The 24,452-nt window shown below is 33.3% G+C and overlaps 6 protein-coding genes across 7 annotated transcripts; 3 read left to right on the top strand and 3 right to left on the bottom strand.

Moving 5' to 3' along the window:
* The first annotated feature begins 874 nt into the window (after positions 1–874).
* On the top strand, positions 875–3,238 carry LOC143362313 (uncharacterized). Its single transcript, XM_076802355.1, has 2 exons — positions 875–1,014; positions 1,199–3,238. Exons 1-2 carry the CDS (start codon positions 913–915, stop codon positions 1,907–1,909), a joined length of 813 nt encoding a protein of 270 aa, XP_076658470.1. The 5' UTR covers positions 875–912; the 3' UTR covers positions 1,910–3,238.
* Positions 2,975–7,474, bottom strand: Sms (spermine synthase). 2 transcript variants are annotated; one of them, XM_076802353.1, is made up of 8 exons: positions 7,329–7,474; positions 6,399–6,691; positions 5,484–5,595; positions 4,637–4,759; positions 4,387–4,541; positions 4,209–4,298; positions 3,956–4,147; positions 2,975–3,373 (listed from the first exon to the last, which is right to left on the bottom strand). In XM_076802353.1, the coding sequence occupies exons 2-8, from the start codon at positions 6,678–6,680 to the stop codon at positions 3,227–3,229; spliced, it is 1,101 nt and encodes a 366-aa protein (XP_076658468.1). In that variant the 5' UTR covers positions 6,681–6,691; positions 7,329–7,474; the 3' UTR covers positions 2,975–3,226. The 2 variants fall into 2 exon arrangements, with proteins under 2 accessions (XP_076658468.1, XP_076658469.1); XM_076802354.1 differs by lacking the exon at positions 7,329–7,474 and adding an exon at positions 6,783–7,041.
* A 331-nt stretch (positions 7,475–7,805) lies between these two features.
* Positions 7,806–10,485, bottom strand: Atu (Another transcription unit). Its single transcript, XM_076802313.1, has 7 exons — positions 10,297–10,485; positions 9,792–10,176; positions 9,611–9,726; positions 9,142–9,542; positions 8,468–9,058; positions 8,139–8,340; positions 7,806–8,045 (listed from the first exon to the last, which is right to left on the bottom strand). Exons 1-7 carry the CDS (start codon positions 10,337–10,339, stop codon positions 7,876–7,878), a joined length of 1,908 nt encoding a protein of 635 aa, XP_076658428.1. The 5' UTR covers positions 10,340–10,485; the 3' UTR covers positions 7,806–7,875.
* A 1,091-nt stretch (positions 10,486–11,576) lies between these two features.
* Positions 11,577–19,349, top strand: Dcr-2 (Endoribonuclease Dcr-2). The gene is made up of 26 exons (XM_076802302.1): positions 11,577–11,699; positions 11,821–11,984; positions 12,099–12,276; positions 12,356–12,595; positions 12,686–12,977; positions 13,155–13,231; positions 13,315–13,418; positions 13,533–13,671; positions 13,757–13,887; positions 13,992–14,232; positions 14,318–14,581; positions 14,673–14,942; positions 15,074–15,250; positions 15,460–15,664; positions 15,748–16,072; positions 16,136–16,497; positions 16,604–16,752; positions 16,841–16,948; positions 17,050–17,349; positions 17,429–17,644; positions 17,781–17,987; positions 18,199–18,280; positions 18,369–18,589; positions 18,669–18,840; positions 18,920–18,995; positions 19,187–19,349. Exons 1-26 carry the CDS (start codon positions 11,676–11,678, stop codon positions 19,344–19,346), a joined length of 4,884 nt encoding a protein of 1,627 aa, XP_076658417.1. The 5' UTR covers positions 11,577–11,675; the 3' UTR covers positions 19,347–19,349.
* Positions 19,350–19,397: 48 nt separating this feature from the next.
* Positions 19,398–21,529, bottom strand: Mfap1 (Microfibril-associated protein 1). Its single transcript, XM_076802325.1, has 4 exons — positions 21,174–21,529; positions 20,343–21,019; positions 20,034–20,203; positions 19,398–19,902 (listed from the first exon to the last, which is right to left on the bottom strand). The coding sequence occupies exons 1-4, from the start codon at positions 21,268–21,270 to the stop codon at positions 19,467–19,469; spliced, it is 1,380 nt and encodes a 459-aa protein (XP_076658440.1). The 5' UTR covers positions 21,271–21,529; the 3' UTR covers positions 19,398–19,466.
* A 374-nt stretch (positions 21,530–21,903) lies between these two features.
* Fkbp39 (FK506-binding protein 39kD) lies at positions 21,904–23,986 on the top strand. The gene is made up of 4 exons (XM_076802329.1): positions 21,904–22,150; positions 22,325–22,414; positions 22,658–23,588; positions 23,700–23,986. The coding sequence occupies exons 1-4, from the start codon at positions 22,141–22,143 to the stop codon at positions 23,779–23,781; spliced, it is 1,113 nt and encodes a 370-aa protein (XP_076658444.1). The 5' UTR covers positions 21,904–22,140; the 3' UTR covers positions 23,782–23,986.
* Positions 23,987–24,452: the final 466 nt, after the last annotated feature.

Raw genomic sequence — 24,452 nt, 5'->3', positions numbered from 1 at the left:
AAACAAAAGTAAATATTTACGAAATTAGCGAAACACGTTTTTAAATTTTTTTATTGCGCTTTGTATATGCAAACATGTTATAAATGCATAAAATTTGTAGTCTATTTGTTACATTTTGTCGTCGAATTGAACGATGAGCCGCGATGCTTTTTTCGCCTTGCTGTTAAAAAAACCGAAAATCGATATCGTGGCTTACGAACGATTGTACGGAAAATGTTCGTGCAAATTTGATTCTTAACAAAAAGTCGTAGATTCGCTTAGGTACGATATGGTAATAGATATCCATTATATTGTTAATTGTTAATAAGAAGTCATTATCGACCCATATTAGATTTAGTCGATAAATATTAAAAATGTTTTTCGAACAAAACTTGACTGTACATTTAATTGAAAATTACTATTATTAGGCGTCTGAATAGTAGATATTGTAGTTACATACGATGGAAAAAGGGAAATAGAGAAAACGTATCTGTACGACGAAATTTTCTTTTGGTAAATAAAGACGACCATTAAAAATCTCTGAAGTTTTAAATACAACATATGTATATGAGACATAATTATCTAATTATCACACCTGCTTTTCCTCTTTTCTCATAAATATACCTGCTGAATGTAGCATCTTTAATTATATGTATATGGTTTTTAACGATTACATTCAACGCTAAAATATAACGGCTCGAATAACGATTTTGAATTTCGTGAACTTCAAGATGGCGGTACCGCTAATCTAACGGGTGGAGTATAATTAGAACCTCGATAGTTTTCGTATCAGATTTTAGACTCATGTCAAATTGTTTTCCACGTGTGTTTGACAAGTAGCCAAACCTTGAAGAATATTGATTTTTTCGTTTTATTGTTAACAGAAGTTTAAGGTAGAACGAATTATTCCAGTGAACACGTTAAATTAATAACATGATAGAGAAAAATGAAGATAATGCCGACAACGATAGCAATATTGATAGAAGAAAACTAATATCTGACAAGAAAACATTTTTAGAGAAACACTTTCTTGAGGTAACATTCTTCTGTTTTCGTAAATTTTTTAAATAAAATTTTAGAAAAGGATCAGCACGCTGATAAGGTTAAGTTTTAATTTTTCTTCGGAATCAATGTTTCATTTTTAAGTGCTATCGACAAGACATGAATTTTTTTAAACACTTCATAAATTATACAATTTGTTACTACAATTCCTTTTAAGGTCCAAAAGGAAATCAAAGTCTCGTTCGCACAACTGGCACAGTCATTATACGCTAGAGAGAAACAACTTTTACGTCAGTCAGAAGCACTCTACAGACAACAAATATCATTGGCATTGTCAAATCCTGAAATTCTACCTCCATCTATAACAATATTAGATGACAGAAATACTCTTGAAGAGCAGATTAAACAATTTGGAAGAATAGAGTTGATAGGTTCTAATTCAACGGCAATCACCGACTTAGAGCCGTATAAGATTCAGGAATATCAAGACATTAATAAAGATCATGTCAGTTTTGACAAATCTGTTAAAGGTTCAGAGGATATTTCCACCAATGGCAAAATGGAAGTGCCTTCTACAGCAGAAGACGGAAAGGTGGAAAATATTACCAATGGAATGAAAAGTTTTCGCATAGAATATCTAACAGGAAATGCCAGCGAGGTTTCTAATTTTCAAGACAAACAATCCGAAGGAAGCTTGAACCTATCGCCGATAACCACAGAGTTCAGGAACAATGATTTCAATTTTCAAAATGCCAATACCGAGCAACAAGACGATAGCAAAAGTTTTAGAAATTCTGGAAGAAATATTATGGAAGAGCAGCAAAATTCTCATGGACTGCCAGAGCAGGTTCAACAGTGGTTGGACCAGATAGTTTTGGAAACAGAAACAGAGCCAACTATTCACGAAGTAAAGAAACACTTAAAATAACAAAAACACATTTCTGTACAAAGTTTCAGTTGGAAACTTACAATCAATATTTAATTAAGTGAACAGTCATTCCACTATAATATATTTTCTACTGTCTATTCGTAGCTTACAGACAGATAAGGAAATTTCCCTTCTTATGATAAAATCTTCCATCATTAATTAAATAACTCATAATTATTCTTACCTTCTCTGCATACTTAACTGTATTTATTTATTTATATGTTAAATCAATATTATCTTAAATTACAAATGTTTGTAATAGTATATCAATATTTGAAAATTGTTGATCAGAAATATTTCTGAACTGTTAATTATGAATTGAATATTTATAATACAGGGACTCTTATTTATTGATGTTCATGATGCACAAACAGTGATATTAAAATAATATAAGACAATTAAGTATACCGTAATACTGTGTATAGTACGATATTTTTTAATCCATTAATCAAAACTATAATATTAGATTTATAATTAGTATAATTATCTTATAATTTATTCCTTTTACTTACCACTAATTAATGAATGCTTAGTTTCTATTCCTTTTTCTGGTATAGGTGTTCGTTAAAAATAAATAGTTTTTTTATGTAAGTTTCAAATAACAGACAAATACAGTAAAGCAAACATCTTATTGTATGTTAATTTGTTATTTCCATAGATATTCCTTAACCCCTTATTGCCTGACATAGTTTTTGTTATTAGAAACATATATTATTTATTTATATATAAAAGTTTTAATATTAATTATTGTTCATTAAATAATTATATTTTTAATATTAATGTTCTTATAATTAAATGGTTATTATGAAATGTACTTGTGTTCCATATCCAATAAAAATTGCGTGCATCTACGTTTGTCCATTTATATCTGATATGGTTTATTTTATATTTTACAAAGTTAATAAATAAATTAGATCATTAAAGGGTTAATTATAATATAAGGGTTAATTATAATTAATGATATATATTTGTACAGTAATAAAGGTTTTGAATTACTTTCTTTGGAGTTATTCGTGTTAAATCATTGGGTGATTCACTTTGATTATTGACAGTTATTAGAAAAAATAATTGAGCACCTTTGTATAGTTTATTAGTTACTAAACAATTAAATAAGATCAGATAACCACCACCTACTTTATGTACAGACGCCAGCGTGGTAGAGTCAATTGGGATTTTATATCCAGCATTGGGATCTTTTTTTCCAGAGACCAATTCAGTAGCAAAACATCCGCAATTAGAGTTGAATATGGGTCATAAGGGAGGAAATGGGTTGTGAGCATGCCTCCCCAGGAACCTCGGGGTTATATATTTAATCCATCATTCAAACGATACTTGGTAAAAGACCCACTCCTCGAAGAAAGAAGGTATAAAAGCACTGTCTTTAGTAAAGGTTACTGGTACACAGAGCTGTGAGAGGACCTGCTCGAACATTTCTAGTGCTTCTGGACAAGATGCTCCATTAGCCTTTAAGATAAAATATAAGTTATGTTGGTAAACTTGTCGAAAAGCCTCTTCTTCACGGATTTTGATCAAATTGAAATATGTTGTCAAAGTTATCATTCTGAACAACTTTTTCCTATATGAGATAATATAATAGGTGGTGTTTTTTCATTTTTGAGATATTCACAGAAAATTGTCAGGATAACTATTGTTCCCCGAAGGGACCCTTCGTCCCCAAGAACAAATTCGGTCATTGAAAATAGACGGAATTCGCATTGTGATTGCCCTGACAGTTTCTTGCGAATATCTCGGAAACTAAAGCGAACCGTCGGTTTCAATGTATAGGAAAAAGTTGTTCAGAATAATGACCTTGGCAACATATTTCAAGTTCATCAAAATCCCCGAGGAAGAGTCTTTTCGACAAGTTTACTGTTATGTTTATATATAATCCTAAAGTTTTAAGTAATATTAAATTGCAATTACAGATGTGTAATTGTAGATTTTCAAGAGTTAGTGACTCAGATGATAGGATACCTCCAATCATTTCTATTCCTATCATTCAAAGGAATTGTATTAACGATAAAAACTATATTGTAGTCTACTTACATGGGTCATATATTTGCCAGTCCGCTTTAGGACCTTCATTGAGTAATTTAGAATAAGTCTGGTAAAATCCCATGCATCATCATGTGTTGAAGTACTGATTGGTATATCTGTAAGATCACCAAAGACATAATCGAATTGTCGACCTTGTTCAATCATGTGTGCTAAGGCCTTTGCACAATCTCCAACAATAATCTAAAAATCATAAATTTGCATCAATATATCGTTTCTCGTTTCTTGTTCAGAAAATACATACTTCATAGTTTTCTCCCTTTCTTTTATCTAGACAGTCTCCACATACACTTCTCATATGTTGACTGCAGGCTTTTATAACAACATCATCAATCTGAAAATAGAAATCATTGACAAAATAACCCTATAACATTCTGTTATAGAATTTTATTTTATTCTGTTATAAAGTGAAGTAGACATACTTCCAGCATTGTAACAAATTTTGGATTCTCCTTAAGCAATTCCCACAACAATCCTCCATCACCTCCTCCTAAAATAACTATTTCTTTTCCTGCATAATTCTCTTTTCCACGCTGCATCAAAGTTTCCGTATAAATAAGGTCCGCTTCAGAAATATCTAAAAGAAATATATATATATGATATTTATGATATAAGTTCTAATTCAATCCTTAACATTTTATTTTAAGAATATGCAATTTTTATGTTTCTCACTTTGTAATTCGTCGAGGACCAACAGGTTCCCTAGTGATTTAGAATGAACAATTTGCACTTTTTGGTACGGTGAACGTGCTTCAAAGACCAGCTTGTCTATGTCATATTCAAGCAGTCTGTCATCTTAAAAGAAAAAACAATTGTTTAATAAAAAAATTTAATTGTACAGATTAATTATTGCATAAGAAAGCATATAGTAGATGCATGCGATGCAAAGCGCAAATATGTTAAAAGAATAAATAATTTTTTCTTATATACAATTAAATGACCAACAATCAAAATATCGAGGATTTAGGAGCTTCAGGTGCATAGTTCTAATCTATATCATTATTTATAGTAAATATTATATATTTCTAATGTAGCATAAAAATTAGAGGAACATGTAACTTCATTCAATGGATAAATACAGCTGTAAAGTGGAAGGTTAGTATTAAAATTAACAATTCTTAACATTATTTAGTACTATAGAGTATGTTTGTCTTATGTCTCTTTCTGTACTTGTTGTTTTCTTAGGAAACCATTTACATAGATACTGCAATGATGTTGGTAAAGCGATAAAAATGATAATATATTTAAAAAAGGGACATGAATAGTATTACTAACCGACATTCAATTCTAATAGAGTATGTATATATTTTTTTTAACAGTTAAAGTGCAAATATCATCATTTTTTTTTCTCAAGCAAAAAATAATGAAAAGAATGTTGATAGTTCAATGAAATAGGCCATATATAATCGAGGAAATTATTTCAAAATAATTACTTTTGACGACGCACGATAATGTTTACAATTATGCGGAGATAGAATTCCGCTGGTTCCGTAAACAGAATAATAAATAAAAAACTCACCGGCGGTAGGAAAGTATCTCTCAAAAGGTCCACCGCGTTTAATTGGTGTAAGCATGTGCGAACGCGTAGAGGCTGCCGCCGCCTGCAACGCCGTCTCCAATTCTCTGATCGACTAAAGGTGGCCGCGATAAGCGAACCGATGAATAAAAAAAAGAACAGAAACTATCTTGTTAAACCAATCGTAACAACTCTTCTTTTACATATGCGTCATAAGGGTCATTTCAAATCCCTTGGCGGAAGAACCAAAAAAGAAACACTGGGGAAAAATACCGCACCGACGGGAAACAAATTAATCAATTGGAGCTGTTGGCGTTTTAGAGTGCAACGAAAACGATTCGCACATTCATAAGGTGCTATAGATAACTAAGTATGGGAACTAATTGGGGAAGCGCTTTCTACCTGATAGTGTCAGATAGAGGTCATATATGGTTCCTCGTCTTACTGGTGGCAGGCACTTACTGCGTTGGCTATTCAGAGCCATCGCAACGTCCGTTTCCAGGTATTGCCACTGCTACAAGGTCCTCTTTGTTACACGTGTTTCTTCCGCATATAGTAAAATTTCTACTTATTTCTATTGGCACTCATCAAAAGATGATGATCTTTTACAACATATTTAACTGTATAACTTTACTCTTTCATATCAAAGATTGACAAATGAAAACCTCAAATGTTTTTCAGTAATGCTCTGTTACATGGATAAATTCAAATGCTTGGAAGCATGTTGCATATGGCCATTTTCATAATTTCTTAACAAATTAATATGTAACACGATATACCTTGTATTGACCCCATATTTGAGAGATACCAAAGCTGATTTCATATCTAATACCCATGAGAGGCAATTAAATATTATGAAGTTTGCAACTAGGTATTGCAAAAAAAACGATTATAGTAATTAATGTAAAGCGACTATACCTCAAAGTTTAAGAGTGCATCTTCATCGTCTTTTTTATAATACTCAATGTTAACAGTGATCAAGCCTTCGGTATATCCTCGAACAGTGATTAGACTACCTCTAGGACCCTCATAGAGGACTAATAGACTTCCATCAAGACTTGGTTCAGTTAACGGCTTAAGCCCATCAAAATGTTCTTTGAGAACATTAGCAATGGCTACTTTCAAATTAGAACGCTTCTCTATGTCTGCTATTACATTTGATGGTACTGTAAAATCCAGGAGTACAGTGTGGGCAACCATTGTGTATAAACCTAAAACAATTAAAATTTATTTATTAATATGAAATATTAATTACAATACATTAAAAAGAAATTCGTGATATGCACGAAATATAAAGCGCGCTTAATCCAAATGTTTAACAATATCAAATTAAAATATTGTTATACAAAAAATGTCGTGTCTAAACACTTCCTACTTAGAAGTGAAACAGATCAAGGTTATGTTCCACTATCGTATGAAAAGACAGGTTAAATTGACTTAACAACTTTACAACAATAAAACAATTAATCACACGAATAAGTGATACATTAATAAACTTCCGTGTTTTCAGGCAACAAATTACTTCTTAACATAGGGAAAATATCATAAATAATATTTCTAATCTGTAAATATCTTACATAAACTTATATTTAATAGCTGTTATTTTAAAGAAAATAAAATTTTAACGCAGACATATATCGAAAGTACTACTGCAATTTAGGTACATAAAAATAATATGATATAAATTTGATTAACATTTATCACAATTTAATGTTAAAAAAATTAAAGAATAATGTTTATCAAATAGAATTTGATATGTATTATAGCATCGTAAATATTTCTGCACTTTGAAAACACAAATTAGTCCAAATTGTTATGACTATTAATAAAAACAGTAATTATACTTACAGATTAGAATGTAGCAATTTTCAATTATGAGAAGATTGGTTCGTTATATAAAAATGTTTCCGTGGCACAGGTATTCTGTGGTGTGTGCGTATCAGTGCTACCACTTACTTGCAGTCAAAAGTTTCTAGATCATCCTAGATTTGCATACAAAGTGGTGATACAACGGAATATCTATAGAGTAACCCAGTGTATCAGAAATTATTTGAAGGAAGTTATAAAGTCAGAGGAAATGAGAGTGCATCATCTTTTTAGCCTGTATTAGAACCTGCATCATCTTTTAGGTTGGATCAGAGCCTCTTTTAACATAGAAGTAGCATCCACTCTGGCATTATTTGGAATCCGTTGCTAATGATGCAGATTCTGGTCCAGGCTAAAAATTAGACTAGAACTCTCATTTCCTCTCTGATAAAGTTTTCATAAAGTATTAGTGAACGCAATTTATTAACTTTTCGAGGTTTAAAATTAATTATCAACAAATAAATTAAAAATTAATTTATTCTTTTTGTATATTACAAAAACACGTTAATCTTAATGAAAATTTAGTATTTTAATCGCTAGCATTATCGCCTTGATTGTCATCTTCTCTTCCGCTTTCCGAACCACTTCCGGAATTTGACTCCTCATCTGAATCTTTCAGAACTTTTCCTTTAATGTTTTTCTTCGGTCTGAGAGCTTCAAAATCTGAACCCTCTTCATCCGATGAATATATATTTGATGCTAAATATGTAGAAGAATAATTATAATTCTTGAATTAAATTGTTCAAATTAAGTATTTTTAGAAATAATCTTCAAATGCCATTAGAAACTTACCTTTTACAGGAGTATTCAGTCCCTTCTTATATTTATTCTTAATTGCTGCCAAAGAAATGGCACCTTCCTCTTCTGAACCATCATCATGATAAGTATCGCCGCCATAGCCACCAACAGATCTTGCAGGATTTCTACTACCAGTAGTACTTTTCTTGGTCTTGCTTTGAACTCTCATTGCTATACGTAATTTCTCTTCTTCTTTCTACAAATGTTATATTTTCAATTTACAAAACTTATAACAACAATTTTTGATACAATAGTATCACTGCATGATAATACTGTTTCTGAATACTTTGATGGTATAATCGAATTAATTAAATTAAACTTACCTTAATCATTTCATATCTATTCTGATCTGGATTGGTCCCTACTTGAGACAATACTTTTATACCAGAAGTCTTTTGTGATCTATCGGCAAGTGACATTGTCATCTTTCTATGAGTGAAGGATTCTGTAGAATGTGGCCGGAATGTCAACTTAGTTCTAAAAACTGCCTGACCTTGGAGACCAGTTCCTTGACGGATGTACAGGTGATTGTGATCACCCTGAAGTGGTTGTTTGTATACATCAAAAATTTCAGAACCCAGATGCAAAGACATGCTACCATCTGACCATTTTACAAATCTGGCATTGCTTTCTTTAATAACTTTACCATTCTCATCAAAGACATCTTTCCAACGAAGAGTGTTTTCCACCTTTAATTTTAATCTAGCACGACCTTCTTCGTCCAAAGTTTCCTCCTCATCGATCTCATCTTCATATGTTTCTGTATCAAATGGTCGTGTTTCTACTGAAAGGAAGTTTGGAAGCTTTACAAAATGTATTTCACGACCTAAATCTGTTGTAATTTTTGGAATTTCTACATCAATTCTAGTTTCTGGAGGAGGTTCGGGTTCTTCTTCCTTTTCCTTATCAACATCCTAAAAAAGTTAGAGTATGACAATCAAAAATTAGTCTTCCTTTATACAAAATAAATATCGAGGTATTAATATATCATACATACATCCTCGATAATTCCTTGGCTTGGACCTTCACCACCACTGTCAGATCGGCCACGACTCCTACTTCTACTTCTGCTTCTGCTTCTGCTTCTACTCCTACTTCTACTTTTACTTCTGCTTTTGCTTCTGCTTTTACTTCTACTTCTACTTTTACTACGACTTTTCTCCCTCTTTTCCTCTTCCTTGTCTTTTTCATCATCTGTACTAATGTCACTAGCATCTCCAAATAGAGCATCTGCTGTTGGAGCTACAGCTTCTTTTTCTGCAGGTTCACTTTCTGAGTCAGAATCTATTAATGGCTTTACTCTTTTCATAGCATCATCTTGTTCCGATGCAGAATCACTGTTATCTTCTTTTTGGACTGGACTACCTTCCCCATCGCTGTCATTTGATTTTGTGCTACCTGTAATACAAGGAAAATAATACTTTGTATATTATTAAAAATTAGCCTAATTTTCTCCAGTTACAAACCTCTTATTTTCGAAGACTTTTCAGATTCATTATCCTCTTTATTGTCTTCAGGACTGTCATGTTTCTGTTCAGAATCTGCTGGTTTACTACCTTCAGGACCAGGAGAAATCAAATTTCTGAAATTTTATATATGTGAGCAATATAGAGAAAGGAAAAATTGATTAAATAATTATTTACTAACTCTGTGGATTTTGGACTTTCGGATCTCCTTTCTTGTGGAGAACCTGATCTTGATCTTTGCGAGTCACTGTTGTTAGATGCAACCGATTTTGGAGTACCACTTCTGGACCTCTGTGAACCAGATTTTTCACTCCTTGCAGAACCAACACTCGAGTGCCTAGAATCTGACCTAGTCGGAGAGGGACTTTTGGAATTTTGTCTAGAATCAGCTTTTCCTTCTACAGATTGGCTACTTGATCTAGAAGACCTTCCACTAACATGTGATCCTCCCGATCTAGCATCATTTTCATCATCAGAATTTCTTTCGTGACCAGAATTTGCTGTATTAGATGGTGAACCACTATGACTTGAACTAGACGGCTCTGATTGATAATCTGATTCTGAACCTGACAACAGTTTATAAATCAATTTTGAATTAGTGAAAAAAATACAATTTCGCATAATGTGTCAAGGGTTCTGTATTCAATACAAAATGTATATTTGAATTAAAAGTGTTCAATTCTTACCAGAATCGCTTAAGTCGCGTAAATATCCCCTCGTTGGTGACATTTTCCTTTCTCGTCTTGAAAAAAAAAAACAGTTCTTAAAAATGGGTTATCCGAACCATAGTTTCAGAAAGTTTTACGAAGTCAATAGATTGAAAGACAAGTTCATATATTCAACGTACTAAACCAGTGTTGAACACTTTATAAAATGTACTTCGAAAGTAAAAGTTACTATAAGAAACATGTGAATTGATATAAGCAGAGAGGAAATGCTCATGCTCGGGGCTCGGTGTCTCCGGTACAGTGCTGCACCAAGCGACCTGTGTAAGTCCTAAAAGGCTCCACGTTTAGCATGGACCAGAACCCATGTAGTTCCACCACAGACGACGTATACGAGTAGGTAGACCGCGGTGTATTACCAAAGACGAAGTGTAAGAGTAGACAGTCAATGTAACACCTTAATAAAACATATAGGATAAACATTTGTACCAATAATAAAATAAGAAATACCGATATCGTTAACAACAACTCGATTTCTTACGGCCTCTACGCTGACGAACGGTAAATTTTGGAACTATATCTCGGGGGATCACCCTCCTATACTCCTATCTCCGAGATCAAACTTTGCGGGTTGCGAGCAGTGCTGTTGCCAGTTGTTACTTATTATTGTACTATTAACAACTATTACGTAAGTAAGTATCTACATATATACAGTATTGTGGAGAAAGTAGTCGGGTACTCTTATTGGTGGGAAAGTACTGGAAGAATCCAGAACCCGTCGAATATCTATTCCAGGGATTGGCAACCTTTGATCCGTGGGTCACCGAGTGCGGGACCCCTTTGATAATTTCAAGTGACTCACTTTATTTCCGAAAATAAAGTGTAACGTAATAAAGTACTTACTAAAAGACTGTTTTAATACGAAAATATCTCGGAAGAAAGGTTGCCGACCCCTGATCTATTCATTCCGAAGTTTGACGCATGTAGATAACGCATAACTCTGTTCCAGTTACACTCGATAGATTTATTTGTTTTCTTGAGAAGATAAAGCGAACGAAACAAAACGTTTTCTCGCTTCCGCTCGTAGTACTACAATTTTATAATTTTTAACAATTAAATTTTTTATTGTCATTTTATTTTTGATCTGTGATATATAAATGCTCTTGTATGGTTGATCATAGTGAATGAAACTTCTTCGTGAGTTCTTCAAGCGTTTGTCGAGGATCAGCCCTTCTACAGCTGCCCGTGAAATGTCATTATCGAGCATTATCGAATGCCAGACCTTCCTGATTGAGGTGCATCAGAAAAATCGAAATTGCCCATTTTAAATTTGGCAAACCATTGTTGGCATTTACGTACGGCCAATTCTTTCCAATTGCTGATAACCTTTAAAAAACAATATGTGCAGCCAAGTACCGAACAACGTATGTAGGTGTAGGAAGTTAGCTGTTCTTACCATTCAAATGTTGACTTGCACAAAAACGACATTACTTTCAAATATATATATATTTGTATATATGTATATATTTCTTTTTTCTATTTAAGGAAATGGATAATAACGGTTCAGATGAATTTAATCCAAGGGCTTATCAAATTGATCTATATGAAGTTGCCCTCAAACAAAATACAATCATTTATCTGCCGACAGGTTGTGGAAAAACGTTTATAGCTATTATGCTCATTAAACAATTGAGCGCTGCTATACGAAGGTACATAGATATTGGTTAATGATAACATATACTTATTAAATATCCTTTTCTTTTTAATTTTTTAAATATAATATAATACAAACTCTATACACAATATATTTTACTTAATAATAGACCGTACTACGAAGGTGGAAAACACTCTGTGTTTTTAGTCAATACTGTACCTCTAGTTACACAACAATCTAGTTATATTGAGAGAATGACTGGATTATCGTGTGGAGCATACAGTGGCGATGTAGGGGTTGATTTTTGGAAAAACGAAGAATGGGATAAAGAGTTAGAAATGAATCAGGTATTACGAATTCATTCATTTATTATATTAAGCATCGTCCAACGAATCATACATTATAAAATAAACATTTACATTCTAGGTTTTGGTAATGACATCTCAAGTTCTTTTGGATGCGCTATGTCATGGATTTATTTATCTAGATCGAATAAATTTACTAATATTGGATGAATGTCATAGAGCGGTAAACGATCACCCTATGCGACAAATTATGCAATTGTTTGAAAATTGCCCTAAAGATGCACAACCAAGAGTTTTGGGTTTAACAGCCACACTATTAAATGGTAACGTAGATTTACATAAAATAGAGTCAACTGTTCGGGTAAGTTGTTTTGATTTTAGTATTCTCACTTAATACTTTTTCATATGAATTCAAATAAATATACCTATACAACATTGGACTTTATTACAGGCCTTGGAAGTTACGCTTCATGCGAATGTGGCTACAGTAGATTCTGTGTCACAAGTTAAAAATTCTTATGCGACTCCAAAAGTAACGTTTGTTCGTTTCAAAGAATATGTCTTGTCCAATGTTGAAACATTTATTAATGAGACAGTTGAGGAAATGATGGAGATTTTAAGGTCTATAGTATTGAAGTCTTCTTTAAAGAATATCGAGACGAGCAAGAGGTTCAGGCCGAAAGCTGTAACAGAAAAACTTGTGAACATTTTACAAGATGTCAAAGATCAATTTCTTCATGCGGGTATAGTTGTATTATAGTTGGACATAACAGAAAATTCATAAAAGTTGTTGCATAAATAATCGTTTAGTACAGTGTCCACTCGATATATATATATCCAAAACACTTTTATCGGTTAGATATTTGGGACATATATCGAGTGAAGACTGTATATATTTTAGTATTTTATTTGTATCGCAGGAATATATGGAGGAAATAAATGTGTTTTGCTTCATACGATTCAACTAGAATCATTAAAGAAACATAGTAATGATCCGGTATGTAAAAAAGTGAACTAAAATAAGAACTAAAAATCTTTCAGACTTTGACTTTATGTTCTTACCATAAATTATATGTTTAGGATACAGCGTATGTTTTGGAGTACCTTATTTCAGAATTCATAAAATTCCGAAAAGTATTAGAAGATAAAATGAAAGACAATTTAGAAATTGCAAAAATCCAAAAGTTAGTTTACTCTGTTTCTATTCGTTCTAATTTAGTTAATGGCTAACTTTCTATCGATCTGACTACTTACACATAACTTCAAACTTCAAAGTTAATTGTGCTATACTGTTATAGCTATTCGTCCGATCAAGTACAAAAACTTTTTGCCGTATTACTAGACTTTAATGAAAAGAAGTCTTCCGATCAGAAGTTTTGTTGCATTATATTCGTACAGCGGCGCTTTACAGCAAAAGTGTTATATCATATATTGAAGGTAATTAATAACTAGTATTTCTACCTTCTAATTCGAATGACATTATTCTTCATCTATAATTATTATATAAATTTTACTACTTCAGGATTTGTCGGTTCACCATGAAAGTTTTAAATTTTTACAACCTGATTATGTTATTGGTACTACGAACGATCCTTACAAAAATAACAAGGAATTATTGTGCATGTCTAAATGGAATAAAGAAGTTTTATGCAGGTATGCTGTAACAATGTAACGATGCAAAATACGTATTTCAAGATCGTAGAAGAGACATATACTACTTTATGCGTTCTGTTCGTTTTTATCGGAATTTCTTTTAGATTCAGAAATGGTACCACGAATTGTTTGATTGCAACAGACGTTCTCGATGAAGGTATCGACATACCAATTTGCACACTGATTGTTCGATACAATTTGCCAATGGATATTAGAGCTTACATACAAAGCAAAGGTAGAGCACGGTACTCTGCCAGTCAATATACATTATTGTTACCAGAAAGGGATAATAATTATTTGAAACGATATGAAAGTTTTAAAGCGACAGAGTCACATTTGCAAAAGGTTTAGTTGAATTTGGTTGATTTGATTTATTATTCATGTTCATATTCATGTTATTATTTATTTCATGTTCATATTCTGGATATAGCTATTATTAGGTAAAACTCAATATCGTGTGCAACCATCAAAGAATGAAATCAAAGATATGTTATATACATCCGAAGTAGAACCATATATTACTATAAACAGCAGTGGAAAAAAATGTATTATAAATGAACAATCTGCGATTAGTTTAGTAAACATGTACTGTGCTACATTGAACAGGTCTAAATTCACACAATTAACTGCTGCATGGAAATTGTTCGAAATTGAAAGAAGCGTGGAACAAGGGAAGCAATGTACAGAATATCAGGTATTTGAAAATATTAGTGTAATATAGTATAACAATTAATTTGTTCAATTATTCTCTTCTAGTTGATTCCTTGTTATAATTGAATTTTTAGGTTTCGATTCGATTACCAATTGTAAGTCCTTTAAAAGATACAGTGTACGGAATTTGGTCTCCTAATATTATTGTGGCAAAGAGATCCGCTGCTCTGAAAACATGTATAGAATTACATAGAATTGGTGAACTATCCGATAATTTATTACCATTCGCAGTTAATACTATTCCAAACCATGTAGAATATTTATTCGCTAATTGGGAGGAAGAGGATAAATCGGAAACAGGAATACTTGGAACAAATAAAAAGAAACGAGCTCACAAATTACAGGTGAGATTGAATGTTAACTAATTACACATACCTTTTGCTTTTTAAGTGCAACTATAACTAAGGAAAATATCTCTTTTGTACTGTTATCTACTTATTATACCATGAATGTAGATTTTCTGTATTCTTTACAGTTTCCGTCGGCTCTATACAGTGCATATCCTTTGCCAACGAAGCCAGTGTATCTTCATTTACTTCATGCTAAACCTACATATTCAGCCCCGCATTATGATAATCGATATCTAGTATTTTACAATTTACTATGCAACAAGGCAGGATTTGGAATACTCTCTTCGAAACGAATGCCATCGGTGACTTTTCGCTTAAATTCCTGGAGGCACCTCGAATGCACACATATATAATCATTAAACCTTTCGAATGCCAAATTTTTGAAAAATTTTCTCAGAAGGAAAACCATTTTAATTTAACGATACTTGACTTGTGGATTCGAGGAGCCAGCCCCCAAAGAAATCAAGGATCAATGAGATCAGCACTCAATAACTAATATTCTGTCACATAGATACCATCTTTTCCAATTTTCATGAATCTTGGTGAACTACAAGTTGACGTTAAAGTAAATTATGCAATCATGAATTTGTCTGACAGTGAAATAAGTTCCATAAAAGTCTTCCATAGTTTAATATTCAGTCAAGTTGTTCCAGTTATCAAATCTTTTATGGTATTCGACAATTACAATCTTGACAATTGCTTTTCAATTGTACCAGGTAAATTTGTGATAGTACAAACATGAAAAATGGTTGGTACTTCATTTTGTAGAAATATACTTGAATTAACGATTGTTTTCCAGTGAACGAAAAATGGGAAATAAATTGGGAGACCATACGGCAACATGAGCAGATACAGCATGTACCACCGCCGGTACCTTTCCATTTTGAGCCTAAAGATTATCACGAGCTATCATTAGTCCTGCCGACCTATAGAGGAGCGCAAGAAGTATACGTAGTTACACAGGTTTGCGAGGATCTTACTCCAAACTCGTGTTTTCCAACCGACAATTTCTATACATACGTTCATTACTATAAACGTAAACACGGTTTGACGATAAATAATTTAAGCCAACCGATGTTGGAAGCGAAAATGATATCCAAACGGATCAATTGCATAAAACCTAGGTAATAAACATCGATTTATAACTAGTTTCTGTTTGTATTTCTACTCTGTTACTACTACAACAGGACAATGCAGTCTGAATCGAAGTATCGTAAGCGCATGGAAACGAATGATGACTTGAAGGAGCATTTAATCCCAGAATTATGCACTATAGTTAAATTTCCAGCGTTATATTGGCTAAAGGCAACAATGTTACCTTCCATATTGCATAGAATTTCACAGTTTTTAATTGCCGAGGATTTACGATACACTATTGCTACTGAAGCTAATTTAGGACCTATATCCGAGGATGATCATTGGCCTCCGTTAGTAATAAAAGAGGAGGAAATAGGAGAGTTAAACGAATCGACAATAAAAATTCCTTTCGACGAAAGCATCGAAAATTCATCGCAGTCGGAGCCTGTATTAGATGTCCCGGAAGTAGATGGTATATATTTTTATTTTATTATTTAATTTATTGGTTCAGCGTGTCTTCGTATCTCAATATACATATGCATTCAATTTATTAAACATATTTTTGTTTCACTAAATAGTATTGAATACAGATATGTATCGCTATCCATGGACAGATGATCAAGAACCGCCAGATTTGCACAGGCAGATCGAAGACATTCGTTTAATTGATATTGAGCATCATTATCAATTTATGACTGGTGTTTGTGATCCAGAGTCTAGCACAATGGTAGTCTGTTTGTCATCTATGTATACAATCCTTAAACACAAAAACATGGCACTGAATTTTCATGTGAAAAACAAATTGGGTTTTGCAGAAAAATAAAAGGACAAAATTTCTGAAGAATTCGTCAATTTCAATACGTGATTTAAAGATCCTATCGGTAACAAATTCAAAGGGTGCGAGTCCTGTACAGATTATGTATGTGAGTATATTTAAAAGTTTTTTCACAATAAGCTATGCACAAATATTGCACACGACGCGGTCTCTACGTAATACCTTTTACAATCGTGATTTCTATTATAGGCACTTACAAGTAAAATTGGACACGATGCATTCGACTTGGAACGTTTGGAAACTTTAGGAGATGCATGTTTGAAATTTGTTACGACATTGTTTCTCTATAATACCTTTCCAAACAATAGTGAAGGCCAGTTAACGGCTCTCAAGTGTAAAATAATTGGAAATCGGAATCTTTATTACTGTGGAAAGAAAAAATGCATTCCTGGACGTATGAAAGTAGACGAGTTTGTACCTTTTAGTAATTTCATTGCTCCAGCTTTCGCAGTATTCAGGCAGCTTCAAGAAGTGTTACTAGATGCGGAGGTTCGTTAATTTAGTTAATTTAGTGTTCAAACAAGTATTTAGTATTTAAATAATAGCGTAATGCAATCATCCACGAAAGGTATCGCCAAACGTTCTGTATGAAATCCAAGTGCCCGAGAAGGAACAATTTAGTGGATGTATAAGCGAATTTACTAAAGATACAATACAAGAAAAGGTATCAAATTGGGAATCGGCTGAAACACAAACTGGTATGGAGCATTATCTTGGAATGCAAACTGTTTCCGATAAAACAGTAGCCGACTGTGTAGAAGCATTGATAGGTGTCTATCTCACGGTAAATACACAAACATAATATGTAGTGCTTCTTTTTTATAAAATACTTTAGTCACAACAAGCCATTTTCTATACATGTAAGTAAATACCTATATGTATTATTATATATTCAATACATTTATTATACATTTGAACAGAGCATGGGTATTAAAGCTGCTATCAACCTACTAACATGGTTTGAAATCTTACCAAAGAAAATGGTTGATGTTGATAGCTTACTGTCTGCCGTGTCCAAAAATGAGAATGATGCATCTAATCGAAACATAGATCAATTTATGCCCTGGGCTTCTGATATAGAGGAAAGAGTTGGTTACAAATTTCAAAATCGATGTTTGCTGCTACAGGTACCTTTAAACTTTATTATAATTTTAAACATGTACATACACCGTAGTAAACCGTGAATAGTGAAAATTAGAAACACTCTACTAGACTAGTATTTAAATGGTATCGCTTACAAAATATCATACATTACATTACGAATAGAAAAAAAAAAAAGAGAGAGAAAGTGTGCTTAATGATCCGCTATCAATCATTCACACGAAACAAATATTTTAGGCTTTTACACATCCCTCGTATTCTGCAGACACTATAACCGAGTGTTATGAAAGACTCGAATTTCTTGGCGATGCTATTATCGGTGAGAGATCATTTTCAAAACCTATAATAATGTTAACCAGTTTCTATATAAACATAATTATTTATCAACAAACCTCTTCGTGTTTCAGATTTTTTAATTACGTGTTACATTTACGAATATTGTGGAAATTTTAATCCTGGCGCTTTAACAGATTTAAGGTCTGCTCTTGTCAACAATATTACATTTGCATGTTTGTCCGTACGATATGGTTTGCATACCGCTTTAATAACTCATGCGCCACAATTGAACGATGCTATAGATCGTTTCGTTAAATTTCAAGAAGAAAGAAATCATGTTGTAAACGATGAGGTACTGTACCGTACTTTACTCTATTACTTTAGTACAAATTCTAATCATTACCTATATTTTCCGAAATTCATTTGTACAGCTTTTATGGATTTTATTAGAAGAAGATGAATGTAAAATGGTTGAATCTGTAGATGTTCCTAAAACTTTAGGAGATATATTTGAGTCTACGATAGGTGCAATATATTTAGATTGTGGAAAAAATCTTGGGAAAGTTTGGGAGATACTTTATTCTCTCATGCACAATGAGATTGGTAAGCTTTGACCTGTATAGAAAAAGCCTATTGTTTAATCATATATTATCTATCCTAAATATCAATTTTTTTGTTTTAGATGAATTTAGTAAAAATATTCCTAAACAACCGATTCGTGTATTATATGAAACTCAAGGTGCACGGCCACAATTTTTGTATGTATCTCGTTCATTTCTCATCATTAACACTGACACTTACAACAAAATTCTTTTAACTTGACACTTACAACAAAATTCTCTACCTAACAAAATTGTTACAAGTTATCAAGATCATAGAATTTTTCAAATTAATATAGAACCTATGTACTAATGTATTGTACATATTGCAATCTTTTCTATTCTTTCAGAAATGCGGTTCATGTCGATGGTACGGATTCCATTATGGTGCCATTACAAGTAGTTATTGCTGGAAAAGTGAAGGTTCTTCATGGATTTGGTAAAAAGAAAAAAGAAGCTAAATGTGCTGCTGCGAAGCTAGCTTTAAAGTATTTATTACGTAAAAATTAAGAATTAATTAATTAATGAATCGGTCAATTTGTGAAGTAATAATCAGCACTTATAACATATCAATGATATAATTATACGTAAAAATATCTACAATACTACAGTATAAACTGTATAGTACACTTAATTTTCATTTTTCCGCTTTTTTAACGATGGTCGATCAAATATTTGCTTCATTCCCGCTGCTTGATTATTATGAAATTTGAGATTTTGTGCTGTTTCCGAGATCCACGGCGAATCAAACTGAGTAGTGTCTTGATCAACCAAGTGAGTATACTTGGTTCTACCACTGCGACCAAAGTTCTTCACTTGCATAACCTTTGGCAAAATTGTTTTGTCAAAGTGATCTTCCAATGTTGCACCCGAGAAATCTCGTTTAAATATATTGTCCTCTTTGTCTAAATAGAAGGCTCCACGATGATAATATTTCTGCAAAAACTTGTATTTCCCTTTAGCGGCTTTATTGGTAATAACTTTTGGATTTAGCCGTGCCTCTTGTCTCCGTTCTTCTTCCGTCATATTTCGTATACGTTCGATCTCGAGACGTTCCTTCTCGAGCCTGAAAATAAAAGCAAAGTATATGTACAGTGTAGAATGTAGACTCTTAGCCAAATTTGTTAGTGCAAATTGGAAGCTGGATAATATCGAGTACGATGATCCAAAAGCAACAACGCGCTAAATAATACATACTGTTCTCTTTCTTCCCGATCGCGTTTGATTCTTTTTAGCTCTCTCAGTTTCCAAGCTTCGTATTCTACTTCGTCGTTCTCATCGTCTGTACAAACATCTTCGATTCTACCCTCTTGCTCGTTACTGTTTTTACCAACTTGTGTTTCCTTCCTTATTGCTTCTTCTACCATCTACGAAGTAAATAAAGAATCAAGAATATTAGATTACATTATACTATACTATATTATATTATATTATATTATATTATATTATAGAAAAATCTCATCTTTGTGTAGATAACAGTCTATTTATTTTGATAATTCAATTTACTCTCAAGGTCTGCCGTTTTCGTTCTTCTGCCATCTTTTTGGCCTCGATTTCTGCTTGCTTTTGTTTCATTGCTTCTTTTTCTTTCTCCATTACTGTAATTCTATCCTTTTTACGTACAAAGACCGGTTTTAATCTTGGTCCAGTTTCTTCTTCGGAATCGGTATATTCTTCGTATTCCGAACTCTCATCTGAACTGTCACCGGATCTTTCATCCTCCTCTCCATGAATTAGTTCCTCTTCATTTTCCTTTTTAGATAAAACTCGCTGTTTCAATGCTTCGCGTCTCCTTTCGATTTCAGAATCTGATAATTCCTCATCTTCCGACGAATCGGAACTTTCCAGTTTGATTCTTTCACGAGTTCTTTCCGGTTCGACTTCGATCAATTCTGGTTCGTAAATGTGCCTGTGTCTTTCCGTACGAATTTCTGTGTTTAATTCTTTTTGTCTTTCTAAACGCGTCAATCTTCTTATACGAGGATCATCCTCGTCGCGTACCCTAACTTGCGACTGTGCAGGCGTGTCCACAGAAATTTCATTTTCCTCGTAATGCTTGTGTGCTCGTCTTTCTAAAAAATCCTCGTCTTCGGACTCCTCTTCGGAACTAGCAGCAGGCGCATAATCAGGACGTTTTCCAGAAACGTAGCGGTGTACCTTCACTTTTTTCATAGATAGCTCTCCTATAATCAAATAATTTTATACAGAAGTTTAAAATGCAGAAAGGTCCTCTATATTATTAGAAATGATTTTTCTGATACATTGTTAGCCGATCGCTAAATACTGCAAATATAATGAAATTAGATAAAGATTTTTATTGTCATTTTGACTTCTAACCTTTGTCATTTTTTACGGGTACAGCACCAGCGGTACTCTGAATTCCCATGGGTGCGGGCGCTAACGAATTATTCGTGACAAAATAATCCATCATCATTTTGGTGATTTTTCAAACAATTTACAAGAATTACAATACTCGTTTAAATATTTATAAATTATGGCTTATGATATATTCTGCAACTAACAATAACAAAGCACTGAATCGATCCACTTCCAACATTACTGTTGCCAGAGAGGACATTGTATCTATATAGATGGATGACGCAGTCAACAAATTGGTGTTTCTCCATGCTTGTACTTAATTCAGGGTGTCCCAGAAATGTTGTATTTCCTTGAAAGGGGTGATACCTGATGCCATTTAAAGTAACTTTTTCCTTTGCGAAAATGTTCTCCGCGGCTTTTTGAAGGAGGTGTTAACGGAAAACACAGACCAATCGTATACTTTAACATCACTTCTACATACTTCCCATAGTTGTAATAAATATTTATATATTGTTTATACATAATTAATAAAGAATTGTGTACTTTAACATAATTTTCTATTGAAAAAAGCAGTTAATCATAATCCCAAATACAAGACTCGCATTATTGGAAATAGGACTTCCGATCTATCCAAAAGTTGTGTTGCCACGTTGTATTGAGTACGCTATCTAAAGAAAAGTAATTCATGATGGAAATCGACTTTTAGCGAGTGGTGGCGGTGCAGGTGTGTGGCAGGCGACGGCAAAGGCAGTGGCAGTGCGGCGTGCGGCGTCATACAGAAGTAGAACTATATAGTAGAAGTACAGATACAGAAGGTTTCTAGTTATTCGTTGCGAGTCGGCGCGAGGGTACCTGATTTGTGTTGTTCGTTAGACAAAACCTCGTGCCACATATATCCCCGTTTAACGAATTTTTAGATTTTAGATTTGAATTATTAGTATTTTTATTTCATTCAGGCAGAACCGAAATAACTATATCAGCCAAAATGTTTTGGGGTAAGCAAAAAACTCATTCGAAACAAAGACCATCGACTATCCAAAATTTGCCGGCAAAGAATTGTTTCAGGACGGCGTCGCCATGTGCTTTTTAAATATTCCCGATAAATATTCCCGAATCGAACGATATCGTAGGAATAATATTAATTTTTTAATCTTTTTTTCCGTTTTTAGGCTTAATAATGGAACCGAACAAACGGTATACGCAAGTCGTCGAAAAATCATTCCACGTGTCGATGGCGAGTTTAGACCTCACCGCGGCCGGTAAGGCTTGTACAGTAGTTTTTATCATTCAAAAAAGAAAGACTACGATTTTATCTCTCTATAGTTTTGCTTTAACAATTTCTCACTTCGATGTTTCTCTCTATTCTATGAATAATTTTTTTCACCACAAATACACTAAAGTTCGAAGCGTAAAGTGTAATTCATTTGAACAAATTTTTAGTTGTTTATAATGATAATCGTAGCAATAATTATTTATCATAATGAATATTTCGCTCGTTGCAGATGAGAATTTGGTGCAAGTAATGTTAGGATACGACAATAGGAACTACTTACTTTGCAGTTTACAAAAGGGTTCAACGTGGCAGGTACCCCTCGATTTGAATTTTCAAGAGGGGACCAAAATTGCATTCACATGCAATGGTCAAGGTCATGTGCATTTAACTGGTTATGTGATATCCGACGAAGACATGGATTTAGATGAATTGGAAGATGAAGAAGAGGAAGAGGAAGTACCGCAATTGGTGGATAAGAAAACTAAGAGGAAAGCTATTGAATCATTGAAGAACCAGAAGAATGTAAAGCGTGCCAGACAAGAGATAGAAACAGAATCATCGGGGGACGAAGAAATAGATATAGATGATAGCGAATCCAACGATTCGGATAGAGAGGCCGACGAGTCATTGGTAAACGAGAAGGAAGAAGAAACAGACAGTGACGAAAATGATGATGACAATGAAGAGGAAGAAGAAGAAGAAGAAGAACCAAAAAAAGTAAAGCCTCATCAAAAGAATAAAAAGAATAAGCAACAAGAGAAAAAAAAGGAAGACATGAGTAAGTTAGTAAATGGTAAAGATGCGAAACAAGAACAGCAAAATAAACAACAAAAGAAAACTAAGGGGAAACAACAATCAAGCGAACAAAATACTCAAAATGCCCAAAATGTTCAGAACAATCAGAAGAAAAGGCTAGTAGAAGGTGGAGTGCAAGTAGAAGAATTAAAAGTAGGTAGCGGTGCACCAGCAAAAACTGGAAAATTTGTCTCTGTATACTACGTAGGCCGATTGAAGAATGGAAAGAAGTTTGACTCAACGACACAAGGCGAAGGTTTTAAATTTAGATTAGGAAAGGGTGAAGTAATCAAAGGATGGGACGTTGGTATCGGAGGAATGAAAGTTGGAGGAAAACGACGTATTACGATACCACCAGCTATGGCGTATGTATTTCCTTTGGAATTGTTTTAATGAAAGTTACTTACTGAACATTATTTATGTATTTATCACTAGTACATTATTTCTAATCGATGTTGTTCCATCGTATGTTGTAGGTATGGTGCGAAAGGTTCACCTCCAGTTATTCCAGGCAACAGTACACTTGTATTTGAAGTTGAACTTAGGAATGTCCATTAAAAATTATATACATTTTACCAGCTTGAGTATTCGTTAAGCAATTTATATTGTATTTTGAAACAGCAGAATGTACATCCCTTTTTCTTGTTATTACCCCAAGATATTGCGACTTATAATATATTTTATACTATATAGCATCATTTAGATTCTTTTAGGTCAAGTGTGATGTACGAATATAAGTGAATATAGTGTAACTGACTATTAATTACGTGTGTATTTTCTAAAACAATTTCTGACAATTATGAAATCATTTGTTACGAATTGAACTAATAAATAGCGTTTACAAGTAAAATTGCACATATTTCATAACACTAATATTTGTACGATACCAAGTGTCACGTCAAACGAATTATATATATATATATATATATATATGCCCGCAAAATTATAAGCGCCTTTATGCGATACAATGACAGGCAACAAAAAAAGTAACAGTTTGTTTCGAATCTTCTAATTTAAATTTCGCGCCAGAACAAAAATGTAAATTTAGCGCCACTGGACGTAGTGGCGAAACGCTCAAACTGGTAGCCAATCGTTACCGATGCTCGATATTTTCTTCGGAGCAATTGTGGCGCCGTCTATCGGTCAAAGGTGACGACACTACGTTTCAAGCGTTACCGACCGTCGGTATCGTTTGGCTAACAGTTTGGGCGTTTTGCCGCTGCATGCAA

This window comes from Halictus rubicundus, chromosome 16 (genome assembly GCF_050948215.1).
Source record: "Halictus rubicundus isolate RS-2024b chromosome 16, iyHalRubi1_principal, whole genome shotgun sequence".
NCBI lineage: Eukaryota > Metazoa > Arthropoda > Insecta > Hymenoptera > Halictidae > Halictus > Halictus rubicundus.
This window is presented reverse-complemented; position numbering and strand designations above follow the sequence as displayed.